At 41.3% G+C, this 22,255-nt stretch overlaps 2 protein-coding genes across 3 annotated transcripts in view; one reads left to right on the top strand and one right to left on the bottom strand.

The window, feature by feature from the left end:
- The window catches only part of LOC123999175 (unconventional myosin-Ic-like), a 37,915-nt gene extending 36,035 nt beyond the window's left edge, over positions 1 to 1,880 (top strand). For both annotated transcript variants that reach the window (XM_046304669.1, XM_046304668.1), the window contains exon 31: positions 90 to 1,880. In XM_046304669.1, the coding sequence (XP_046160625.1) occupies positions 90 to 113 (24 nt within the window). In that variant the 3' untranslated portion in view covers positions 114 to 1,880. The remainder of the gene's footprint in view (positions 1 to 89) is intronic.
- On the bottom strand, positions 951 to 2,486 carry LOC123999176. Its single transcript, XM_046304670.1, has 4 exons — positions 2,114 to 2,486; positions 1,883 to 1,984; positions 1,556 to 1,765; positions 951 to 1,348 (listed from the first exon to the last, which is right to left on the bottom strand). Exons 1-4 carry the CDS (start codon positions 2,321 to 2,323, stop codon positions 1,118 to 1,120), a joined length of 753 nt encoding a protein of 250 aa, XP_046160626.1. The 5' UTR covers positions 2,324 to 2,486; the 3' UTR covers positions 951 to 1,117.
- Between the last annotated feature and the right edge of the window lie 19,769 nt (positions 2,487 to 22,255).

Here is a 22,255-nt window from a genome sequence, read left to right as displayed (position 1 = left end):
TCATCTTTATATTTTCATTGGAATTTTTGACCAATAATCCACATTAGGTAATAACAATGACGCCATTTGTGAATTGATTTGTTTTGCAGACGGCTCCTAAACTCAACCCATGATGATGATGGGAAGTAATAACCGCCTCGCTGTAATCCACAGCGAACCAGTCATCCCATTGGATGCCATAGCCAATCAGATTCTAGCCACACAGAAGTTGTTTTTCTTCTTTAAATGTGAGACCGTAGCCATACACTCACTGCAAAAAAATATAATGATTGTTTTCTCTTTTAACACAATTGCACTTATTAATCTACATTTATATAGTTATTGATTTAGTTACTGACGACATTTCATATATAATGGAATCAGAGGTTTTGCCGGCATTCATAATACTTTGATGTTTATTAGCAATAGTCGTATTAAATGAAACCACACATTTGAAATCTTATGCTTCATCTTTATTTTGTAGTCCTGTTTACAATATATTAGCTCTTGTATGTAATACAAATACAAAACAATATTTATATTTCCATAGTAACAACAATAAAAAGCATTTTCAAATAAATAAGTAATAAATAAGTCAATAAATAGGCAAATAGGCGTTGAAGTCAGTGAGGGCTGTGGAAAAAGGGGATGTTGTGTTTCTCAGCACTCTTCCGGTTCTCGGCTGTTAGTCAGAGAGAGTGAGAGACAGAAAAGATGGAAACTCAGGGAGAAACCCAGAGGAGAGTAAGGCTGTACAACTTACAGTGATACTACATGTAAACCTGATTTCTGTCAAACAAAGTGAAGAGCATCTCTCACACGATGAGAAATCATGATCTTAGGATCAATACCAGAAATCTCCATTGAAGTCTTTCTGTCAAAAGCAATACTGAATTATTTATAAATATGAATATCATTATTATTGGTATTAGCTGTATTAACTTGTTACTGCTGAAATAAACTGTGTGCATTGACAACATAAAATACTGTTGTGTTATGATTCATAACAATACCTAAATTCTCACATCCAATAATATCCCTCGTCCACAAAATAAGTTAAAAGCCACTCTGACCACAACTTTTCCAGGCTAGTGCAGTACTATTACGCATTATGAATATGAATCTATGCACACCGTGTTTATCTGCCATTGGGCTGGCTTGGAGGACCACTGTGTTTGGTCTTCAGGAGGATGAAGTCTCTGGCCAGCTTGGTGAGGTAGCGCTCCAGGTCCCTGAGGATGATGTAGCCCTCAAGGCGGCTGGTCCACAGGGACTTTGATGGGGCCTGGTGGCTGGAGGAAGGGCTCACTGGACGGGTCAGGGCTGGGGGAGAGCTGGGGCTCACACGGGAACTGTTCACACACCTCAACTGTAAATCCCACAGAGAGGTTTATCAGACTGAGCTCGTAACAATATTCTCCTCACGTTGGATATACGGTAGCTGCTGAGTGATGGGTAGCTATGTGAACACCTCATTTAGTGTGGAAAGACCATAAGTATACACACAATGTGTGAACACATCAAATATGTATCTGTGCATGTGTTTGTTCATTCATTTATATGGTGGGCATTGTACCTGAAAGTTGACTTTTGTCATGAGATCCCGCAGGTCTGTCTGAACGCGGTGCATACCCTGGGGTATGGTGGTTTTAGCCTTCCCCCTTGTCCCCATCCAGTGGGCTGCTCTCTGTTCCACCTTATCCACCTCCATCTCCTTTCTCTTCATATCCAGGTGAGCCCAGAAAGTGTGCAGGGCTTGAGAGGCAGCACTCAGACGCTCCCAGTCCTGTACAGATCGTAACATTATACACAATGTCCCTCCTGCTCCATCGTACCTTTTTAAAGCATTAAACCACCACAGGTTAACAGTGATTCATAAACGGGTCACACAACAAACACACACCTTCATCTGAAGCCAGTGGTAGAAGTCTGTAGAGAGTGATGGTGTGGTCTGTAACTCCAGATCTCTGTCCTCAAACTGCTTGTCATCCAACAGCTCCTCTTTCTGACAAGACAAATGAGGGTACATTATGATAACAGCCTGTAGTAGGTGAGGATAGCTGTTGTCTCTGGGCGTACAAGTGCTAGCAGACTAGCCACCAGTAACAGAGGAATAACAGAGGAGTGAACTCACATATCTCATGAGCAGCTGCTGAACCCGGGCATGGGTGCACCTGGTAGATTTGAGGGAGTATGAGTAGGCCTGGAGTAGGCCTGGAGTGGAAGCACCACATGGGTACACACAGCTCAGGGTGAGGAAGAACAGGGGAAACAGAACACACCACCAAACAGCCATCTGGAAGAGACAGGGAGAGGATGAATATATGCTGAACTGCACAATCATGTCAACATTTATTTGAATCAATATTCATTACATGTTGGCTACTTGTGGAACTCTCTGTAATGGCTCTATTCAATCTATATTGCAGATGTTCAGCTTTATAGCGTGATTGAAATTTAAAGGCAATGTTCTGGCTCTAATGGAGACACAGATGGTAAACGCTACATATTTCGGCTCAATAGGAAATTACCTTTACATTTCTATAGCGCAATCTGTCACGCTTCAGCAATACAAATTGAATAAAGCCCTCAATATGTATTACTTTACAACAACAACACAAAGACAGTACAAATTGTAGATCCTTGACAATCTATTACATAATCTATTACCTACTATGGAAAACTGTAGAATTTGACAAGCTCCAAAAATCCTTGCTTTTTAACCTAGTATCATTGTCCCATCACACTACCACAGACTTCTTAGTATCTAAGCCTTATAGCGATAGAGGAGTATACCACAGGTGGTCCAGCTATGGGACACCTGTAAGCTCAACACTAGTTCAGAGAGTGAGCTCCAGAGACAGCAGACTTACCGTTTAGTGATAACAATCTGTGATTGACATACATCCTAGCTGCATCCTTTGATATTTATATATGTCCTTAGTTTCTCTTGTAACCTGGACTTTTTCTCAGCAGCTTGAGAAGGGGTTCCTGCACGGATGATTCATCTCAATTGCCAATTCTGTTTAGAAGTTTGTAAGCACATAATTGCATCATTATTCCGTTTTCACTATCATTTTGAGATAAAAAGGGCCTAATATGATGTATAATTAGGCTAATAAATGTTGTGTAATTATGCTAATAAATTTTATCTTGATCGAACTCTACTTTTTGAAACGTTTTACAGTGTAATTGTAATCTAGCCTAATTAGTCATTATATATGATATTCTGATGAGTTTAGTGTATCTGATTTATTAGACCATTGGATCGGTATTGGGTTTAAAGACCTACAATCCCTCCTTTTCTCTTTACGTTAGTAGTGGGCAAAATTATTTTAAACATGGCTTATACTTAGTTTATACACTGTTAGTTATTTGTTAATCGTTTATAAAAAAAATAATAGACAGTTATAAAACAATGATTGAAATTGTGTGATTTGCCATTTAGCTGGTTGCCAAATACTGTCATATAACCAATATAACAATCACACAAATTCAACCATTGGATTCCTAGCTGTTTATTACTGATGTATAAACTACAGGTATCGGCCAAAATAAAGGAAACAACAACATGTGTCTTAATAGGGTGTTGGGGCACCACGAGCAAGAACAGCTTCAATGGTGTTTTGTTGATGATGGGGGAAAATGCTGTCTCAGGCGCTGTTCCAGAATCTCCCATAAGTGCTCAATTGGATTGAGATCTGATGACGAAGACGGCCATGGCATATGGTTTACATAGTTTTCATGCTCGTCAAACCACTGTGCTTTGGAAGAGGGCATTGTCATCCTATGGAAGCATAGCCATGGCAGCCAAAATAATGGCTGATGGGATGTTAATTGCTTAAATAATTCAGGAACCACACCTGTGTGGAAGCACCTGCTTTCAATATACTTTGTATCCGTCATTTACTCAAGTCTTTCCATGATTTTGGCAGTTACCTGTAGCTCAGTATTTGAATTGTTTATTTTATACAGTCATTATTGCTCATCTTTATCAACGGTGTTAACCATTTCGGACCCCAATGTCTTTATATATTCATATATGTGACACACCCTGACGAATCCAGTCGGTAGTCGGAAAACACACATTGGAAATAAGCTAAAGTAGAAATGACAAAATCTGGTCAAATATATTTAAAGTATAAATACCTACATTAACATGTAATCTTGAATTTTGTCACATTTTATATGCATACAGCACCTCTTATAATGAGGGCATACATTATGGGTTTGGCTATAGGATAGCACTAGCTGAGACGTTGACAATAACAAGTTTACCAGAAACAGCTGATTCCACATGCAAATTGTTGTTTTAATCCAAATTAAGAGTTAAAGGTAAATTAAACAAATCCCTTTTATTTTTCAGAAACCTTTATAATAGTATAACTTCTACTATGTTTAGTGTTAAAACTATACGTAACTTGGATGGATGGATGACCAAGACGTAGGGGGGTGGCTATAGAAGAAGAGGATGAAACAGCATTATTATCTAAATTACAGTATTTTGTTCCAGAAATAGAGAACTAATCACTGCCTAAAATAATCGTGGAAACTAAAGCTCCATTGGGCAATTACATGTTTTATTCACTTTGATGTTACTGCACAGCCCACCAAGGTAGTTGTAGAGTTTGAAAAACAGATCTCATTAATGCCCACCTGAAATAATATCTCAAAATGCAATTGATAGTAATTTTGAAAGTGAATCATTGTGAAAGCACTGTTCTCATTCAGGATGCAGTAAGTCACTACTTTAAGTCGTGCAGCACAGTTAATAAAATGGTAAACTTGGCATGGAACAGCAGCCTGCACTAATCCACAAGTCATATCAGGAGTCTGCTTGGAATGTACACTACCATTCAAAAGTTTGGGGTCACTTAGAAATGTCATTGTTTTTCTTTAGAAAACACTCTTTTTTTGTCCATTAAAATAACATAAAATTGATCAGAAATACAGTGTAGACATTGTTAATGTTGTAAATGACTATTGTAGCTGGAAACGGCAGATTATTTTATGGAATATCTACATAGGCGTACAGAGGCCCATTATCAGCAACTATCACTCCTGTGTTCCAATGACACGTTGTGTTAGCTAATCCAAGTTTATCATTTTAAAAGGTTAATTGATCATTAGAAAACCCTTCTGCAATTATGTTAGCACAGCTGAATACTGACAACTGGCCTTCTTTAGACTAGTTGAGTATCTGGAGCATCAGCATTTGTGAGTTCGATTACAGGCTCAAAATGGCCAGAAACAAAGTACTTTCTTCTGAAACTCATCCGTCTATTCTTGTTCTGAGAAATGAAGGCTATTCCATGCGAGAAATTGCCAAGAAACTGAAGATCTCGTACAATGCTGTGTACTACTCCCTTCACAGAACAGCTCAAATTGGCTCTAATCAGAATAGAAAGAGGAGTAGGAGGCCCCAGTACACAACTGAGAAAGAGGACAACTACATTAGTGTCTAGTTTGAGAAACAGATGCCTCACAAATCCTCAACTCATTAAATAGTACCTGCAAAACACCCGTCTCAATGTCAACAGTGAAGAGGCGACTCCGGGATGCTGGCCTTTTGGACGGTAGTGTATATTTTTGTATAATTAACAAAACAAAGTGTAGAAAGCACCTATAGATGTTATCAACCATTTTTTTACAGCTTACCTGTTGCTGCACGGTATGAGATGATAAGTCACAAGACAACATTTCACAAAGACAGCCAGCGTTCTTGCATTCACACACAAACACTGTCAGTCATCATGATGTGTACCCATTCTGGTCGTTGCACCATATAAATGATGTACACTAAAGGGCCAAGGTGTGCAGGTATGTGGTAATCATACAGTGAAGGGATCAAAGGTCACTCAATAACCTTTGTGCATAGACAAGAATGACCCACCACAATCATCGCTGCAAATGCAGCAGTTTACTGTTTTTGGCTTTCTGTCTTGACATTTATTTATACAATTTGACAGTTGAGACTTTTGGAAAATAGACATTTCAGGCAGTTTTAAAATATGCCTTTGATGGTAAAAAATATATCTGTAGGTTGTTGTATCATAGTGCCGTCTTGAGAGAGCATTGCGTCACATTTGTGTGTCATAGACAGTCTGAGTAATAGTGGGTCTCTCTCTTTTCGCTTTCTCTCTCCATCTACTTTCTCAATTACCAGCGAGTGATAGAGAGAGAGAAGGATAGGGCTGAGTCATTTTCTGGATTGCGGAAGCAGGCCGTTTCATCACAGTCTTATGCAGAGAGTGGCAGGTGATAGAAAGAGCAGAGAGGAGTTTCTATCCTGCCAATCTCCTGGTGATCCCCCGGAATCAACAGCCTGCAGGGGGACTGCCATGGGAATGTCTCAGAGTACATCATCACTACCATTTTTACCACCTTTACTACCACCGTCATGACCATCATGACTATCCATCCCACTTTCTGTTATCAAGAGCCATAGTAGAGATATGATATGGCACTCTGGCATTACCCTAAAGCCAACAGTCATAAATAGTCATAATCAAGATTCAAATGAGAGTTAAAAGATATATTAAGCAGCTGCTTAATCGATTTAGTGATCAGTCAAAACCAGCCAAGTATGGGCACAGCTTTGGTACTTGGCACTATCTGAGTGTGTATCTATGGTGTCACCGTTGTGGCCCTACTGGCCCGTGCGAACAGGTCAGGTTCAGACCTGGAGAGAGAGAGTGGCAGTCAGGACAACAGTGCTGATGGACAGATATAGTATCTACTTCCTCTCCTTGGGGAGCAGAACACTATCACAGTGATGTGTTATCGGGAGGGGCTGAGTGGGATTGTGTGGATGTGTGTGTTGTGTGGAAGAAGATCTTTATGAGTCACATACATACAAACTACCCCTTTCAAATCACACACATGACTCACCAGATGGGCTTCCCTCATTCGTATGACTTCCGCCTGTGCTCTCTCAGTTTGAAGGAACACTGACAGAGATTCCCCCTGTCTCGGTCACTTTGAGTTTCAATACATCTACTTTAATTTCAATACCATTCTTACCATTTTTTCAAATCAAATCAAAAATCAAATCAAATTGAATTGTTTACATATACATGGTTAGCAGATGTTATTGCGAGTGTAGCGAAATGCTTCTGCTCCTAGTTCCAACAGTGCAGCAATATCTAACATGTAATCTAACAATTCTACAACAACTCCCTAATACACACAAATCTAAGTAAAGATATGGAATAATAATGTATACACTAAATCAAATCAAAATCAAATCAAATGTATTTATATAGCCCTTTGTACATCAGCTAATATCTCAAAGTGCTGTACAGAAACCCAGCCTAAAACCCCAAACAGCAAGCAATGCAGGTGTAGAAGCACTACCGGTCAAAAGTTTTAGAACACCTTCTCAGTCAAGGGTTTTTCTTTTTTTTTACTGTTTACTACATTGTTCAATAATAGTGAAGACATCAAAACAATGAAATAACACATAGGGAATCATATAGTAACCAGAAAACTGTTAAACAAATCAAAATACATTTTATATTTGAGATTCTTCAAATAGCCACCAATCGCCTTGATGACAGCTTTGCACACTCTTGGCATTCTCTCAACCAGCTTCGCCTGGAATGCTTTTCCAACAGTCTTGAAGGAGTTCCCACATATTCTGAGCACTTGTTGGCAGTTTTTTCTTCATCTTGCGGTCTGATACATTCCAAACCCTCTCAATTTGGTTGAGGTCGGGGGATTGTGGAAGGCGGGTCATTTGATGCAGCACTCCATCACAGTCCTTCTTGGTAAAATAGCCCATACTGTACACATCCTGGAGGTGTGTTGGGACAGTGTCCTCTTGAAAAACAAATGATAGTCCCACTAAGCACAAACCAGATGGGATGGTGTATCACTGCAGAATGCTGTGGTAGCCATGCTGGTTAAGTGTGCCTTGAATTCTAAATCAATCACAGACAGTGTCACCAGCATAGCACCCCCACACCATCACACCTCCTCCTCCATGCTTTACGGTGGGAAATACACATGTGGCTATCATCCATTCACCCACACACATCTCACAAAGACATTGTGGTTGGAACCAAAAATCTCAAATTTGGACACCAGACCTAAGGATAAATTTCCACCGGTCTAATGTCCATTGCTCATGTTTCTTGGCCCAAGCAAGTCTCTTCTTACGGCTGTCTTTTAGTAGTGGTTTCTTTGCAGAAATTTGACCATGAAGGCCTGATTCACAGAGTCTCCACTGAACAGTTGATGTTGAGATGCGTTTGTTACTTGAACTCTGTGAAGCATTAATTTCGGCTGCAATTTCTGAGCCTGGTAACTCGAATTAACTTATTCTCTGCAGCATCTGGACTGGCAACCTTGCGAGGGTTAACACGTTTAAATACCTTACTCACGTCGGCCACGGAGGAGAGCCCACAGTCCTTGGTAGCGGGCTGCGTCGGTGGCACTGTATATCCTCAAAGGCGGCAAAGAAGGTGTTTAGTTTGTCTGGTAGCAAGACGTCGGTGTCTGTGATGTGGCTGGTTTTCCCTTTGTAGTCCGTGGTTGTCTGTAGACCCTGCCACATACGTCTCGTGTCTGAACCGTTGAATTGCGACTCCACTTTGTCTCTATACTGACATTTTGCCTGTTTGATTCCCTTGTGGAGGGAATAACTACACTGTTTGTATTCTGCCATATTCTCAGTCACCTTTCCATGGTTAAATGCGGTGGTTCGCCCTTTCAGTTTTGCGTGACTGCAGCCATCTATCCATGGTTTCTGGTTAGGGTAGGTTTTAGTGACCAAGTGAGCAGTCACGATACCATGGAACACAAACACTTGCTCTTCTTTGCTCTTTTGCACCTGACCCCAGCAATCCATTTCCTTATATCTGTACCATATTATTTGCACTAGACAATCCCTAAAGACAGTTAAAAGCAGAAACTGTCAATATTAAACCAGATAGTAATTCTGTTCCTTCTCCTGGGGTCTTTGTCACTATGAGAAATGTATTGGGGAAAGTGCTAACAAATCAAATTGGATTGATTGCCTCAGTTTCTGTCAGTTCGGGGACCAAATGCTGAAGAACAGTTCAGTTTTAGTCTAGATCCTCATGGGGGAGTGCTAGCCTAAAACCATTTCAGTGTGATTACATACTCAAGCCTATGTGCACTAAGATGAGCTCTCCTTGTCCGAGATAACTTATTTTTGGGATGTGATCCTGTCTCTCTCTGTATGCCAGGGTCAGAATTTTTCATGGACAGTACTGTCTGGATTTGTATCTTGTATAAACTTCGAACATGTACATATACTACTAACAGGGCCCGTCCACCAATTCGGTGTTTTTTGAGATGTGTAACTTGGTGAAAGAAAACCTTTGATTTGCAGCTAATTTTAACATTCTGTCACAAAGAGCACATGTTCAACTTCATACAAAGCATGTTTTCCCATCTAAAGAGGTTACATTTAAAACAATACTATAGTAAGTGCCTATCAAGTGTAGGGTTCAAGATTTAATCTTAAATCAGCCATAAATCCCCTCGTGACAGGGGAAATGGAAGCTGGCAAGCTTCACATAAAACATTTCTATCCTGTCTATGGTGTTAGATTCTGGGTTAAACTTGGAATATTGTTATACTAGAGACATGATACATCAGGAGTAATACTATAGTATATGAGGAGTGATAGAAACCTTTTTACATGTATTTTTTACATCAGACGTTAATGGTTATCTGCTATAGGTGATACGGGCGGAGAGGTTTGTATTAGGCATCACTTCGTCTACCTGTCGAACCATAACAGATGTCAGGGTTGGAGAGAAAGATGAGTGCCTCTAAATTGGAGTATATATACTTGTGTTGGTGGAAACGTTTATTCTAATGCAGCTGTATTGGTCCTCTGGGAAGGATAAACTTGGTTAATTAAGGTCTCATAGTGTCCGGTGAGTTTTTAATTCTGAGAATTAGGACCCAACAATGGGTAAGAGGGTTGGAGTGTCACGCTCGACCCAGTCAGAGGGTTGGAGTGTCACGCTCGACCCAGTCAGAGGGTTGGAGTGTCACGCTCGACCCAGTCAGAGGGTTGGAGTGTCACGCTCGACCCAGTCAGAGGGTTGGAGTGTCACGCTCGACCCAGTCAGAGGGTTGGAGTGTCACGCTCGACCCAGTCAGAGGGTTGGAGTGTCACGCTCGACCCAGTCAGAGGGTTGGAGTGTCACGCTCGACCCAGTCAGAGGGTTGGAGTGTCACGCTCGACCCAGTCAGAGGGTTGGAGTGTCACGCTCGACCCAGTCAGAGGGTTGGAGTGTCACGCTCGACCCAGTCAGAGGGTTGGAGTGTCACGCTCGACCCAGTCAGTTTACCACAACAAATACCTTCAAATGGCCCAAAAGAGTAAGCTGACCTGCTGAATGAATTGACTATTACATGTTGAATGTTTCTTCAGAATTTTTATTTTTCATTTTTTATAATAGTTTCATCTTATTAAAATGTATGTTCAGTTCACGTTACAGGTTGACCTTAAAATGAGGGACAGGTTGTTGTTTTTTTTAACCTTCAAATGAATCACTAAAAACATTAAATAAATTATAATCTTCAGAAATTACTGTCAAATCAACAAAATAACTAGGACTTTACAATCATGGTGTAAACTTGGAGAAATGTTGGGGTTAAGTGGGTTAAAATCTCCCTTGAAGTCACATAGGGTGCATGGAGAGACTTGTCAACATGTTGAATTTTGGCAATTTAGCAAGTCATTATTCATATAATTTTTAAAAATTGAATTCTCCACTCCACTGAATATAACAGGCTTTTAACATTCAATATTGGTGTACAATTTGTACTTAAAATATCAAAAGGATGCCAAAGGCACTCATTTCTTGGAACAACTCAACAATTACAGTGTTTGGATTATGTCTATTACAGTGTATCCAGATTTGAATCCTGAAGCATGTGGATGTCCATGCATGTTAGATCACTGATTATAGACCAGTCAACATGCTGTGTTACCTGAGATGTGGAGCAGTGAAATATATCAAGGTAATATCTCACCATTTTACCACTTTTTCAACAAATTCCTTTTAAGTTGAAGATTTAGTGGAATATAACCTATTCAGCAATGTGATCATATTCATCATCTCAAAGGAAAGACAAATCTGTTGTCTTATAGGGTTTGCTGTAGAGCAACAGAGGACAGACAGCAGAAGACAGTGGGCCAACCTCATTTCACCCCTACAGAAAGTGAGTCATGTGGCAGACAGGCATCGAGGCATTAAGTTACTGTTCGATTGAATGTTGGAATGGGCAAAACGAGTGACCTAAGCAACTTTGAGCGTGGTATAATCATGGACAGTACTGTCTGGATTTGTATCTTGTAGGAGCGCCTGCATCCTAGGCTTTTCATGCACAAGCACGACAGTGTCAAATCACACACATGCCTCACCAGTAGGGCTACCCTCATTCTTATGACTTCCGCCTGTGCTCTCTGTTTGAAGGAACACTGACAGATATTCCCCTGTCTCGGTCACTTTGAGTTTTAATACATATGTTTTCGTTTCATTAGCTTTCCTTGATGACAGCTTTGCACACTCTTGACATTCTTTCAACCAGCTTCATGAGGTAGTCACCTGGAATGCATTTCAATTAACCCATCTCAATAGGGTTGAGGACGGGTGATTGTGGAGGCCAGATCATTTGATACAGCACTCCACCACTCTCCTTGGTCAAATTGCCCTTACACAGCCTGGAGGTGTGTTTTGGTTCATTGTCCTGTTGAAAAGACAATGGTAGTCCCACTAAGCCCAAACCAGATGCGATGGCGTATCACTGCAGAAGGCTGTGGTAGCCATGCTGGTTAAGTGTGCCTTGAATTCTAAATAAATCACAGGCAGTGTCACCAGCAAAGCACCCCCACATCATCACACCTCCTCCACCATGCTTCACGGTGGGAACCACACATGCAGAGGTCATCCGCATACATACTCTGCGTCTCACAAAGATACGGCCATTGGAACCAAAAATCTCAAATTTGGACTTGTCAGACCAAAGGACACCACCAGTCTAATGTCCATTGCTCGTGTTTCTTGGCCCAAGCAAGTTTCTACTTCTTATTGGTGTCCTTTAGTAGTGGTTTCTTTGCAGCAATTGGACCATGAAGGCCTGAGTCTTCATGGCCCAGTCTCCTCTGAACAGTAGATGTTGAGATCTGTCTGTTAGTTGAACAAGACAGCTGATAGGATCAAACGCATTAACTTTTATTTTCTTCCTTTTTCATGGTATCCAATTGGTAGTTACAGTCTTGTCTCATCATTGCAACTCCAGTATGGACTTGGGTGAGGCGAAGTTCGAGAACCGTGCGTCCTCTGAAACACAACCCAACCAAGCCGTCTCCCGGTTGCGGCCGGCTGCGACAGAACCTGGACTCGACCCCGAGAATCTCTAGTGGCACCGCTATCACTGTGATGCAGTGCCTTAGACCACTACGCCACTCAGGAGGCCCAAACAAACTTAAATTACACACATTAACTTTTAAGGAACACTGTTAATTGGAATGCATTCCAGGTGACTACCTCGTGATGCTGGTTGTGAGAATGCCAAGAGTGTGCAAAGCTGTCATCAAGGCAGTTGAAGTTGAGCTTCCAGTTGAAGCTCGCATCCGCTACAAGACCATGGTGCTTGCCTACGGAGCTGTGAGGGGAACGGCACCCCAGTACCTCCAGGCTCTGATCAGGCACTACACCCAAACAAGGGCACTGCGTTCTTCCACCTCTGGCCTGCTCGCCTCCCTACCATTGAGGAAGTACAGGTCTCGCTCAGCCCAGTCAAAACTGTTCGCTGCTCTGGCCCCCCAATGGTGGAACAAACTCCCTCACGACGCCAGCACATCGGAGTCAATCACCACCTTCCGGAGACACCTGAAACCCCACCTCTTTAAGGAATACCTAGGATAGGATAAAGTAATCCTTCTCACCCCCCTTTAAGATTTAGATGCACTATTGTAAAGTGACTGTTCCACTGGATGTCATAAGGGGAATGCACCAATTTGTAATTCGTTCTGGATAAGAGCGTCTGCTAAATGACTTAAATGTTAAATGTAATGTAATGCAAAGGGTGGCTACTTTGAAGAATCTCAAATCAAATATATATTTTGATTTGTTTAACACTTTTTTGGTTACTACATAATTCCATGAGTTATTTCATAGTTTTGATGTCTTCACTATTATTCTACAATGTAGAAAATATTTAAAAAGTAAAGACCTTGAATAAGTTGGTGTGTCCAAACTTTTAACTGGTACTGTGTCTGCCTATATTAGTTACTATGCTGTTACTAGGCTGTAATGTATTACGGCACTGTTATGTTATGACACCTAATAGGAAGTGCACATGCTACTAATGTAGGGCATAAGATGTTTTTACTAAACAGCACTAAACTGTACTCCCGTCTCCTGCCTGGTCATTTTCTCCACAACACAAATATTACAGTGGCGATCAGGTGATTAAGCTTCTTAAACGGACATTGCTTGATGGGAAGAATGTTGCGTGAGTAATTAAACTCAATATAATGATGTAAATCCTCTGTTGTTTCCTTCAGTAGATGACTGCTTATGCTAAGCACTGCTAGCAGGAACAGTGTTCAAGAGCTGCCAAATAGCAAGCCGATGGGAGTCCAGAATAGCGACACTACCCTCTGCTGGTGATCATAGGAACTGTCATTGAACCCATTGAAAATAGACTCTCAGTGGAGAAATAGTGTAAAAAAGATAAAGATGAAACGTAACACAGTGTGCACATTATTACAAATGAGCGCAGATAATGAAAACATTTCAGAAACTTCTGAAATGGAGAAAGTGAAGAATTCGATGACATTTCTGAAGATGAAGGAATACAAGGAATGTGGAAACTGAACAATTAACTGTGAAAATGGCAACCATTGGTTGAGTACCAGAGTTTGAGGCTACAAAAGAGGATTTTAATTCCTATTTAGAGTGTTTTGAGCGTTGGCTGGCTGCAAATGAAATTAAAGATGAAAAGAAAGCAGATGTATTTCTCAGTGTTTGGGTCCCAACTGAGTATGGATTGCTGGAAGGTCTCATTGAACCAATAAAAGCAGTGGAGTTGACCTTCAGATTCTACCAACTTTTCCAGAGTCAAGGGGAGGCCGTGGCTGATTACATCCTTGCTGTGAAACAGCTGGCAAGTATATGTGAGTTTGTACAATTTCTTGATGACGCTCTCCGAGACAAGTTTGTCTGCAGTCTCACAGGTGAAGCATATCACAGATGGCTTCTGTCAGTGAAGGACTTAACTTTCAAGAAAGCCTGTGATATCGCACTTGGACTTGAGCTTGCCCACAGGGATAGTATTGACCTATCAGGACATACAGATCATCAGAAAGGAGTTCACAAGGTGACACAGTGACACACGTGAAGCAAAATGCTCACATAAGTCACACTTTTCTCAGTCCCATCCTCAAGGCTACACAAGAACACAGCAGCCCATATCACAAAGGTTTAAGCCAAGTTGGTACAGATGTGGGGGAGATTAACATCAGCACAGTGCATATCGATTCCAAAGTAAAAAGTGCTACAATTTTGGGCATTTACAGAGAGTATGTAAAGCTCCAAAACTCACAGCAAGAGTGCACAGTGTCAGACACAGCACAAGAAGAGGAAGGTACATCTGAAACAGTATTGGAACTGTTCACAGTGTACACAGCTCAACAACTAAAAGATGGAATCTATCTCAGCATGGGGTTTGCTGGAAAGCCAGTAAAAATGCAGCTGGACACCGGAGCGTCTGTATCTCTGGTTCCAGAGAGAATCTACAAAGAACAACTGATAGAGTGTCCTCTTCCGCCCGCGTCCATCCGCCTTTCATCATACACTGGTGACACTATTCCTGTGTTAGGGCAGATCCAGATACCAGTTGTCGTGACTTTAATACTTTATTTACTCTGATAACTGTTATTCATCTAATCAACTAACTATGTTCAATTGTCACCCGATTAAATTCATCATGTAACCATCTCCCGAAATAATCTCTAAAGGGTCTTTACCTATCACATCCATAAACAGTCAACTTATTAACCTCGTATCATATCATCATATCATCATTCTGAACAGTCTTAATGGTGTTATAAAGAAAATACTATAACTTGAAAAATATACACACTATGTGTGTGTGTGTGAAGTGTCCTTCCGATGCATTGTGCATGAAATATGAACATTTATTGAAGTGTTTTTGTTAAGAGATGGATGTGATTTTACAAACTATAAGAGGAAATTGTTTCTTTAACTTTGTACAAGTAAGTAGTCACCGCCCCCTTGAGTGAGGTCAGAGAGCCTGTCAGCCTCACGAACAGGCCTTTCTGAACGAACTGTATAAAACGATGGGTTAAGAATGAACATATCAGACCAGAGAGGCATGTAGCTGTAGCTCACGTTCAAAGTTGTTCGAACTCCGAAATCTCAACACGAGGTAGAGACGATGAAGTCACCCCCTAGACAATCACTGGTACAGCTGATTAGCTGTCCTAAGTAAAGTATCTAGAAAAGTGAATTTATGTAGGACCATTCTCCTACTCTTCTCAAATCACCGTAGCACACTACTCTCATCACCCCACTGAGAAGCATCAACGCGGCTGGCTAGCCTATCTTCAAATAATCCTCTCCCAGAGCGAGTGGAAGTAGAGCGAGCTTTGTAGTTCTGTTCAGGACTGCACGAAGGGTCGCCGGATGCCGGGCAAAGGCAGAGGAGAGCAACAGTAGAAGACGGGTGGGGACCCCTTTTGGTCAATCAGAGCCTTACAATCGTGCCGTGGAAAGCCCCAACCAATCCCTTTCCAATAATGCTCCGTTGGGATAAATACACAAAAAAACAAGGCATTTCCATGTAAATACACTCATGATTTCTTACTCCAAACGGGTGGCGGTATATGTGCAAAGTATACGATTACTGTGAGAGTAGTTTCTAAATGTACCAAAGTATTATATCTCTGTCCTTCCCCCCATCTCTTTTGTAACAAGCTGCCATATTGTCAGTCCGCTAGGGAACTGTTTCTAATGTCTTAAGTGTGTATGTTTATCCTGTGTTACCATTTACTTAGCTAGTAAATAAATAATTAAACCAATTTGTGTAGCACTGAATCATAAGTAAGGATAGGGTTTTTGCAGATGCAGGATGTTAATGACATCACAAAATAACACTCAAAACATCATTAGTGGTCTTTGGATTAGTTCTGACAATTCTCCACGTTCTATGTTGGAAATATTGTTCCAGTGTTCGCTAACGTGTTAGAGCTTTGTCTGGAATATGTATGTGAAACAAAGGCACATTCCTGTGTAAATTTCGAGAGGGAGATAGCTGAAAGTTATTGTCCTTGATTTACAACAGGGTGTGGGCTGTCAACCCCTCACCAGCTCCCTTCTCTCCCATCTGCGGGTGAGAGGGTGTCTGGCTGAAGATATTTATTTCAAAGCTTATCTGACCTATTTGAATTCTTATTGGACAGTCATGACATAGTCCGCTATGAGGGAAGGAGTGGATGCTACCGCGTATCATTGTTAAAGGAGAGAAACCAACTTTGCTAGGCAAAAACTGGCTACAGAAGATCAAGCTGAACTGGGGAGAAATCTTCAGTCTGAGAAATTACAGACCAGTGAGTCAGGCTACACTCACTAACATGCTGGAGAAGCACAAATAACTTTTCAAAGATGGATATGGCGAGATACAAGACTTCACAGCAAAAGTCAGAGAGCAAGAAGGAACCAGGCCTATCTTTCACAAAACACATTCAGTTTCCTATGATCTTAAGGAAGCAGTATCATGAAACTGGAGTTCCAGCATCATGAAACTGGAGAGTATCGACTGGGCCGCTCCGATCGCTGTAGTCCCAAAGAAAGACAAGACCGTCAGAATGTGAGGAATCTTCAAGGTTGCAGTAAATCAGCATACTACCAGAGGAAAATCCACTACCAAACGCTGAAGATCTGTTTGCCACTCTAGCTTGCGGGAAGGTTTTCAGTAATCTGGACCTGTCTTTCACTTAACAACAACTGAAGCTGGATCCGGAGTCAGAACAGTATCTGACCATCAATACACACAAAGGGCTTTTCAGATTCAATCGCTTGGCGTATGGGATCTCGACAGCTCCAGCGATATTCCAACATGCAATGGATCAGATCTTGGATGGATAGACAATGTTGTGTGCTTCAAAAACGATAAGAGTAGTGGTGTTTCACCGGCGGCCAGGGCCTCCCACTTGTTCTGCACCTCTCATGTCTCTTCACAGTGCCAGACGATTCCATGGTATTCCACCCCGGTTCAACTTCAGGTACCTTTTCTGACAGTTGATGCTGCTGCTAAGAACGCAATCCTGTACGCATTCCTTTACCTCTCTTGTTGGAATTCACTGATTGCGGTGCGCCATCCCACCATATGTCACGTAGAGTAGGCCAGAAGGCTATACTGGAAAACATAACCTCCATCAAAATAAAAAGATGGCGGAGCCGCAAAAGTTCTTCTGTGCTTCAGGGTGTTTATTTACATAGTGATTCCGGAACATAAACAACAGTACCGCCATCAAACATATACCTTATGAGACAGCTAAAAACAATGCTGCCCCATTCACAGGTCAATCCAAAATGGCCTCCCCATGAACTGAAAGAGAGACTCCTTTTGTAGGGCTAGCCCCTCCCCTCAGAACAATTAACCCTAATTATTTAAGCAATTACCTAGTCAAACCTACATTTTCCATTAACTAAACATACTAAAGTATATACATTGCAACATGTTTTTTTTTTTTTTTTTAACAATATCACCACATAACATTTACAAAATTACATCACTACTGACAGTGTCTTTTAATATACCCATTTACAATAATGGGCCATTTGGGACAGGCACTACAAAGTCACCCCAATTCCCTTTGCTCGGGTCCTTATCCAGCATACCCGGAAGCTACAGCGATGGAGAGAGAGAGAGAGGAACTGAACAAACAAACAAACAAACAATAATGCGCTCATCCATAACATCGATAAGTAAAATACATATTGCTTGTATTAAATATGAACATTGACATAAGTGTGAAATGTATGTACCAAGACAGAAAAGTTAACTTGTGTGTCAACCCACATTGTTAACTTATCTGATAATGGAGCAGGGAGGAGTGATGAATGTATACGTGTGTTAAAGAACCAAATGCTGCCCGCGGCCTGTGACGGACTTCTACGTCACAATGGACAACATCCTTGTCGGCACCAACCATTGAAGAGCCTCTTGCTCCTGAACTATTACAGAAAGTTAGTGGCAAACTTGTTTGCATTTATGTAATGGCATTCACAGAGTTGCAGGTCAATACAAAGTGGAATTGGTCTCCACAATGCCAAGAAGCATTCAAGACTCAGAAACAGCATCTGCCAAATAGCAAGTGGCTTTACCACTACGACACAGAGGTGAAGCTGAGACTTATCTGTGGTGGCCTGGACTGGATCAGGACATTCAGCAGCATGTAGATCACTTTTCACCCTGTGAAGCTGTTCGCAATAAGCCTGCTACTACACCTCTTCATCCATGGTCCTGGGCTGCAACACCATGGGGATGCATCCATGTGGATTACGCCAAGATTGACAAGCAACATTTCCTTGTTGATGTCGATGTCCATTCCAAGTGGATTGAAGTGTTCCCTACTCAACTGACCACAGCTGAGAAGACCATTCTCAGACACATGTTCGCATCCTTTGGACTAGTCAAAGAGCTCGTCTCGGACAATGGCCCTCCTTTCACATCAAACAATTTAGAAATGTTTCTCAATAACAACAGAGTAAGGCACATCCTGTCACCACCTCACCATCCGGCATCAAACAGAGCAGCAGCTACTATTGGGCCGGGAGCTGTAGGGCACGAGATGTTTTTACTAAACAGCACTCAATTGTACTCCTGTCTCCTGCCTGATAATTTTCTCCACAACACAAATATTACAGAACCTATATGCACTAAGATGAGCTCTCCCTGTACAAGAAAACATTGTTTTAGGACGTGATCCTGTCGCGCTCTGTAGGCCAGGGTCACAATTTTTCATGGACAGTACTGCCTGGATTTTTATCTTGTGTAAACTTTGGACATGTACATATATTACCCACATTAAGCATCTCCAATCCAAAATGAAATCTAGAATCGGCTTCCTATTTTGCAACAAAGCATCCTTCACTCATGCTGCCAAACGTATCCTCATAAAACTGACTATCCTACCGATCCTCGACTTCGGGCGATGTCATTTACAAAATAGCCTCCAATACCCTACTCAACAAATTGGATGCAGTCTATCACAGTGCCATCCGTTTTGTCACCAAAGGCCCATATACTACCCACCACTGCGACCTGTACCCTCTTGTTGGCTGGCCCTCACTTCATACTCGTCGCCAAACCCACTGGCTCCAGGTCGTCTACAAGTCTTTGCTAGGTAAAGCCCCGCCTTATCTCAGTTCACTGGTAACCATAGCAGCACTCACCCGCAGCTCGCGCTCCAGCAAGTATATCTCACTGGTCACCCACAAAGCCAATTCCTCCTTTGGCCGCCTTTCCTTTCAGTTCTCTGCTGCCAATGACTGGAACCAACTGCAATAATTGCTGAAGCTGAAGACTCTTATCTCCCTCGCTAACTTCAAGCACCAGCTGTCAGAGCAGCTCACAGATCATTGCACCTGTACATAGCCCATCTGTAAATAGCCCATCCAACTGCCTCAGCCCCATACTGTATTTATCTATTTATGTTTCTCCTTTGCACCCCAGTATCTCTACTTACACATTCATCTTCTGCACATCTATCACTCCAGTGTTTAATTGCTATATTGTAATTACCTCGCCACTATGGCCTATTTTATTGCCTTACCTCCCTTATCTTACCTCATTTGCACACACTGTATATATACTTTTTTTCTACTGTATTATTGACTGTATGTTTGTTTATTCCATGTGTAACTCTGTGTTGTTGTATGTGTCAAACTGCTTTTTATCTTGGCCAGGTCACAGTTGTAAATGAGAACGTGTTCTCAACTTGCCTACCTGGTTAAATAAAGGTGTAATTACTAACTGGGCCAGTCTGCCCATTTGGTGCCTTTTGATGTGTAACTTTGTGAAAGAAAACGTTTGATTGTGTAACGATCGTTGTCCTCCTCGGATGAGGAATAGTAAGGATCAGACCAAAATGCAGCGTGGTAAGTGTCCATGTTAATTTGAATAAATAAACTGAACACTGAAATAACCAAAAAACAACAAAGAGAGAGAGTGAACGAAAAGAAACAGTTCTGTAAGGTGAAGACACAAAACAGAAAACAACTACCCACAAACACAGGTGAGAACAGGCTACCTAAGTATGGTTCTCAATCAGAGACAATGATTGACAGCTGCCTCTGATTGGGAAACATACCAGGTCAAACACAGAAATACAAAACATAGAACAAAAACATAAAATGCCCACCCCAACTCACGCAGAGACATAAAGGAACTAAGGTCAGGACGTGACAGATTGCACCTAATTTTAACATTGTCATGAAAAGCTTTTTTTTTAGGAAGTTGAACATGTTTTCCCATCTAGAGAGGTGAAATAAATGAAATACTGCCTATTAAGTGCCAAATAATGTAACAGGGTTGTAGATTGCATGTTAAATCAGCCATAAGTCCACTTGTGACATGGGAAATGGAAGCTTGCAAGCGTCACCCCAAAAATGCAATTGTTAAATAATTTCTAGCCTGTTTATGGGTAAACGGGTTGGGGTGTTACGCTCAACCAACTCAGTTTTCCACCACAAAAAAACTCTAACATGGCCAAAAATAATAAAAAATGAATCACTAATCACATTGAATAAATCATCTTCAGAAATGACCTTGTCCATGCAACAAAATAAGACTTTACAATCATGGTGAAAACCTGAAGAGTCCGAGGGACATGTACAAATGATTAATTTTGGCACTTTAGCAAGTCTTTATTTGTATAAAGAACATTCTCCATGTGGTCTATATTAAAGGGCACTTCATTTAATATAAACTGACTTAAAATTCAATATTGGTGCACAATTACTTAAAATATGAAAAGGCACTAATTTAGTGGAACAACTCAACTATTACAGTGTTTGGATTGTGTCTATTACAGTGTATCCAGATTTGAATCCTGAAGAATGTGGATGTCCATGCATGTCAGATCACTGATTATAGACCAGTCAACATGCTCTGTAAACTGAGCTGTGGAGCAGTGAAATGTGGTATTTATCAAGGTAATATATCACCATTTTACCACTTTTGTAACAACGACCCAGTGAGTCAGGCAACAGGTGCAGATGGTGCCTTTAATAATAACAAACAGAGTGTAAGGTTCTGTATTTATTTTCTTAGTCAACCTTGTGTTCTGTTTCTGTGTTCTTGAACGTAGCCCTGTCTTTCATTTTTGTTCATTGATTTCACCTGTGTTAGTTACTCACCTGGTCTCATCAGCTCCTTATTTAGTTCAGTTCATTCTGTTTGTGCCTTTGTGAGGTATTGTTTGTTTTGACGCTAATCCTTTTCCTAGCACGTTTGTAAGAACCAGTTATAGCCTTCAGTCCTAGTTTTGATTCCTGCCTGTTTGCCTACCTGTGTATGACCCTTGCCTGCGACCACGTTTCCTGCCTTCTGCGAAGGCGAAATAAAACACCTACCGGGCTCGAATCTACACTTTTTTCTCCCTGAGTATTCATTACAGAGTTACAAAACAAGAGAAGCTTCTGGACATGAAAACAGAACCAAGGTAGATATGGTAACATAACAACAGCACTTTTGTTTAGAGAAAAAAAACAAGCAATTGATCAGCAACAACTAATGAACTTAAAGACCCTTGTTCACACACAGACGCACGCTTTAGACCACTCTGGGGTACTTCTTTCCCACCACAGGAGATCTTGTCTTTGTCTTTTGTCGGCCAGCAACAATGTAGAGAAATCTGAGAGGGAAAAAAGATCAGGCAAGGTTAAAGGGGTTAATGATATATCATAAACTTGCAACTCATGTTCTGTCGACTCCCGGGGGATTTTTTTGTTTTCATGTGTGTAAGGGCGCAGGGAGTTAGTAAGCAGGTGCAGATGGTGAGTTTAATAATAACAAACAGAGTTACAAAACAAGAAAATACAAGGCGAATGTTACTCCTGCCTGCCTGGGCTCATTAAGCCTAGCCGAGCAGTAGGGCTCTGTCCCAAATGACATCCTGTTCCCTATAGTCTGGACATGAAAACAAAACCAATACTGCCTGAGGTTGGTGAGGGCTATATGAAGGGAGAGTAAT

This window comes from Oncorhynchus gorbuscha, linkage group LG16 (assembly GCF_021184085.1).
Source record: "Oncorhynchus gorbuscha isolate QuinsamMale2020 ecotype Even-year linkage group LG16, OgorEven_v1.0, whole genome shotgun sequence".
Lineage (NCBI taxonomy): Eukaryota > Metazoa > Chordata > Actinopteri > Salmoniformes > Salmonidae > Oncorhynchus > Oncorhynchus gorbuscha.
This window is presented reverse-complemented; position numbering and strand designations above follow the sequence as displayed.